The 5,239-nt window shown below is 43.0% G+C and overlaps 1 protein-coding gene across 1 annotated transcript in view; it reads right to left on the bottom strand.

The window, feature by feature from the left end:
• Nucleotides 1-785: 785 nt before the first annotated feature.
• igsf11 (immunoglobulin superfamily member 11) overlaps nt 786-5,239 on the bottom strand; it is a 59,272-nt gene continuing 54,818 nt past the window's right edge. The window contains exons 5-7 of the mRNA XM_031573649.2: nt 3,914-4,036; nt 3,102-3,249; nt 786-2,725 (exon numbers count right to left, since the gene is read on the bottom strand). Coding sequence (XP_031429509.1) covers nt 2,179-2,725; nt 3,102-3,249; nt 3,914-4,036 — 818 coding nt within the window. The 3' untranslated portion in view covers nt 786-2,178. The remainder of the gene's footprint in view (nt 2,726-3,101; nt 3,250-3,913; nt 4,037-5,239) is intronic.

Here is a 5,239-nt window from a genome sequence, read left to right as displayed (position 1 = left end):
AACACCCTGAGATCACATTCGTAAAGCACACGATCATCCTATTGTTGTTTTAGGACTTCTCCACTTGATGGCGCCAGATGACCACTGTGAGGCCTATAGCGATGGTGATATTGTCCAAGTAGAGGGCTTGAGTTCTAAGGTGTCTAATAAAACTGGTGTGTCAAAACTTCATAGTGGTACCCTCAATTAGTTTGTCTGCATCCGCAGTTAGGAGTTAGCGGAGATTTGCAGTACATGGAATCTCCGTTTCTATTTTATCACTGAGCTTTGTGTCGCCTACACCTTTGGGAAAGTTTGTGTACAGTTGTACAACGATTACGTTGTTTTATTCGTTGTGAATAATTGACTGTGAAAAACACATTATTTTGAAACCACTTACCTCTGTAATCCATGGTGTAACTGCTTTTCTAAATTCACAGCCAGGCAAAGCTGTCCTATAGAGAATGCAGTGGGTGGACTGTACACACCACCATGTGGCCAATGCATCTGAATTTAGGTATAGTCTGTATTACCTAACACTGTACTTGGTTTTGTACCTAATATTACACTAGAGAAACAATTAAAAGTCAAAAGTCATGGCAAATGATGTATCTCATAACAAAGATTTTTTTTTGTGGTTACAAATATAATTCTGTATGCAACAAGTATGTATGCAACCATAGACTGCCAATACAGGGTTTGGTGTCCAAGTCCAAACAGCAATGCTTTCCTTTGTTATTTAAAGAAAGCAGTACCAGTATATAAAAGGACATTTTCAAATATGAGACAGTTTTTAAAAGTATATATCAATTGGGCAAAAGAATGTTTTAATTCACATTCTAACCTACAAATAGTTACAATATTTACAGTAAAAAACGGAAAAAAAAAAAACAAACAAACATAAAATAATAGTTGTTAACAACAAGCAGAAAAGTTATAATCTTTTCATAAAGAATACAAGACATACCAAAGAAATCTACATTGTTTTCAGAGCAGCAATGCGGTGAGTTGGATGTTTGTTTAAGAAAATAAGAGTATATTACCGTCCTAATGGACTCTGACCCAGTACCCATAAGTAGACAGCACAGACAGTGTTTCAAGTTTAAATACCGAAAAGTTTCTCATATCAGGTTATTAGGACATTTTTCCTTTTGTTTTCATTTCTGTAACTCCATAAATAGTGTTACCTTTTTAATGTACTATTTTGTGTATATTTGTTAGAGGTAGGATAAAGCTATCTGATCAGTCTTGATGAATCAACAAATTGTTAAGTATTATCTATGTAAGACTTTTACATGGTAAAGATAGTTGATTTGGGACGTTGATTGCAGTACAAAACAAGAGGAAAAAAAAAAGAGAAAGAGAGAGACTTAAATTTGAACGAGACCGAATGGATGTAAACAGACTCACGTTCACTGTTTCACTGTTATCTTTCAGCTCTCTGTGTCTCTCTGTCTCTCACCTCTCTAACTTGAAGGCTATGTTCTACCTCTCACTCTATTCATTTCCAGCCACTCCATTAAGACCGTTGCAGCACACAGCAAATGACAGCATATCATATCAAAGACAGTTTCCTCCTTCCTTCATATCATCTGGGTAGGACCGGGGGGTAACAGCTGCAAGAGTCCTCATCCTTACCGGTTGTGCTGTTTTGAATAAAATGGTCATGCACATTCACAAGATGTCTCAATAATAATATTTATAATAAAAACACATGTCCAGACATACTGTATATATGTCCTAAATTATCTGTCCTACCTATGTCTCCTTTGAGAGTGGATAGCGGTGGGAGGACTGTAACGGGGGATGAAGTTGAACAGACTGTAAATACTTAAAACGTACTGTTTATCTTCTGTGGAATTGTGGAATTGTCTCCCTAAAAAAATCTGGTAAAACCTGGATAGTTTCCTTTGTCATCGGTTTCCGTTTGCATGCAGGTGCTGGACACAGTCTGGTCCAGCAGGTCAGCAATGACATGAGCTCAAACCGAAACAGCCTGACAGCAGGATGAGTTTTAAAAACACTGGGTGCTGCTCTGGAGTTGACCAAAGCGGTTGGCATCGGACATACTGTATTATATAAAAGCCAGTTTATTTCTTTATTAATTTATATAGTTTTCCAGTAGAGAAGATTTGTTCTTTGTATACTCGTTTATTTGTTTGTTTGCTTGTTCATTCTTTCGTTTTTTTGTGTGTTTGTTTAGACCAGCGATCCGGCCCGGCTCTGCGCGGGCACCATGACGGGCACGGCGCCCATGCGCTCCAGCGTGGCCTGGCTCACGGCGAAGGAGTGTGTGTGCTGACCGTGGCCGGCAGCGTTGGCGGGTGTGGCCGTGGCGGCAGGCCGCAGGCTCAGCGAGCCGTTGCTGCGCGTGATGACGTGCGGGGACGGCGCTGAGTTGGTGGTCACCACCAGAGTCTTGGGCGGGGGCAGCGTGTGGCTGCCGTTGGCGTAGGCGACGCGGGTCGGTTGCTGCATGGTGTGTGGGGCGCTGTGGCCTCCGCCACCGGTGGTGTGGCCGTGGGTGGTGGCTGCGGTGGCGGCGGCTGTGGCGGCGGTACTGAAGGTCTGTCGTGTGTCGCCGTTGTAGCGTGTGTAAGAGTTGGTGTCGTAGTTGGGCTTGGGGTTGTGCCAGTAGCGGCTGTTGTAGGTGTTGGTGGACGTCAGCGTGTCGTTCTCTGAGGACGAGGCGTCGGCGTGGAAAGCCTTCACTGATGAGGAGCGCTTTGGCGGCAGGTCGTCCTCCCTGGGAGAGAAATGAGAGAGCCAGCACCAGTTAGTGGTCACTCATGGAAAAACAGCAGAAGTAAAGAACACCTTTTCACACATAGCTGTTGTTTTTATATTGTTATATACAAAGACACCATTACATTTACATTTACATTTAGTCATTTAGCAGACGCTTTTGTCCAAAGCGATGTACAAGGGAGACACCATAAACAAAGAAAACGTAATGATCACTAACGCGTCACAAAAAAAATCACTAATATGGCTTTGCATGATGTGTATTAACTGCATGAGGTTTAAAAGCCATAACAGTCCTGTGTTGTCAGTGCAGCATTGGTACAAGCTGGGTAAAAAGCTAGAAGCTCTACTGTGGTTGAGATGAGGTGTGGTCTCACCTGATCTCATTGGGGATCTCGTCCTCCTCGTATTTGTTCTTGTTTTTCCAGTAGAAGAGGGTGACCACCACCAGCAGAGAGCAGATGATCACGGCCAGCACTCCTGTGGCTATGGTTCCTGCTATGAGCCCCACGCTCTGAGGCTGGGCTGTGAGAGACACAGAGAGAGAGAGAGAGAGAGAGAGAGAGTCAAAACGCTATAACTGCTTCCAGCCTCATCAAAGGAATTATCAGTTGATAATTCAGTTACTTCAAAAGTAATGTCATAATGTAATTGTTCTACACATACAGTGGAATTGGTTAATTACACTATCTTCATGGCATTATTGATCAGTCCAAATATTTTACTTAAATCTGCACTCCTGTTTAGACATGTTAAGAACCAACCAGACAGATGTGAATGCTGAGTAACGTCAAGGAATATTTCTATCAGAAATCCAGACATAAATTGTAAAAGAACTGGAGTACATGCTGTGTCAGACATATCGCCTGTCAACTTTACCGTGTGAAATCTATCAAAGCATGTCGCTATGGAAATGACTTCCTGGACGTATTATGCAAAACTGGCACAGAATAATACAGCGGCAAAAACAAAACAACAATCCCTCTTTGTGCCCAGGTTTTTAATGAGGAAAAACAATATTGCGCTTCTAAGCAGGAGGTGAGGTGCTCACATAATGCTCAAACACAAAGAAACCACAATCTAGCCATCTAGAACCACAATCTAGCCATCTAGCCATCTAGCCATCTAGCTGGTGCGCGCAGGACAATGCTGAGCCACAGACCAGGAGGAGAGGAGGAGACAAACTTACGCGCCACCACTTGCACGTTAAGGAGGCAGGTGCTCTTGCCGATGGCGTTGGACCCGGTGCACTGGTACAGGCCAGACGTGCTGGTGCTGATGTTACGAAGCGTCACTGTCCCCTGCATTTGGTCTGAGGACACACCAAACATGTGGGTTTCAGTCATACCGTGGGCAGTGGTGAAATACAAAACATATCCTAGTCTATGGGGAGATTCATATGGACCTGTTTATGCGAGAGTGCAAAAAGCAAAAAGATGAGGTACACTGCACTATGCATACTAATTCATATGCAAACTAGCACAGGCTACATAGATACTATTAATTTCCATTTTGAAAGTTTGTTTTCCCTCTCTTTCCCTTTCACTCTCTCTCTCTTTCTTTCTCTCTCTACCCTGGGGGAAACAAACCAACATTATCTCACAACAACAAAAAAAGCCAGACTCAGAATCCATGTAAACATGTAAATATATGCCTATCTAATACTAGCCCCACCGCTTCCCTCTGGGGAAGGGAAACTACTTTGTGTATTTGATTTCCCCAAGCTAAATCCGGCACGCTCAGCAGGTGACTGATTACCAGTACACATATTTAGTGGCGCCTATTATGACAAATAATCAGATAAATAAATATATAATCTGCTGATGAGCAGAGAGAGACCCGCCACGGTGCTATGACACGGTGATCAGTGCTTCCCACCACTGATGCTCCACTGGCGATAGCCAAGCTCGTGCTGGTTTTGCTGGCGTGACTGGAAAAATAATTTGGCGATAAGCGTCTCTGGCAGCGGTTTTCATGCAGAGATTTAACAATGCTTTCGAAAGCCCTGTGCATATAGAGATGACAACTAATAACACTGGCTTCAGAGAGATGCAAGCTGGGATATGTTTCCCAAAAGCGATGTTGTGCTACAATCATGTCCACTAAAAGGGAGGGTGTCCAAAATGATAGCGTCATTTTCGACTAAATGATACTCATAGCACAAGGAAGCATTTGAGAAATATAGCCCTTGATGTCTCTGCGAACTGAGATCATAAAAGGCATTCCAGGACACTGACTGTTTCACTTAGACGGAAAGTCCATCTTTTTCATCCTTGTCTAATATTTGCCTCACATGTAACAGATGAATATACATTTACCATGGTGAGCAATTCGACTGCATTTAAGCAGCATGTGTCAGTGCATTTAAGAAAAGGCCACAGTCTCTACCTGAGAGAATATCCTCTCTCCACTACACGTCCCATTGGGACAGGATTGTTTCCTAGTCATCCAATCAGTTTAGTTGTTTCTGAATGGAGGGGTGTGTAGTGAGCTGAACTTTAGACAAGTAGCCTTC

This window comes from Clupea harengus, chromosome 9 (genome assembly GCF_900700415.2).
Source record: "Clupea harengus chromosome 9, Ch_v2.0.2, whole genome shotgun sequence".
Lineage (NCBI taxonomy): Eukaryota > Metazoa > Chordata > Actinopteri > Clupeiformes > Clupeidae > Clupea > Clupea harengus.
Note: the sequence above shows the minus strand (reverse complement) of the source record. Positions and strands in the feature narration are given on the sequence as shown.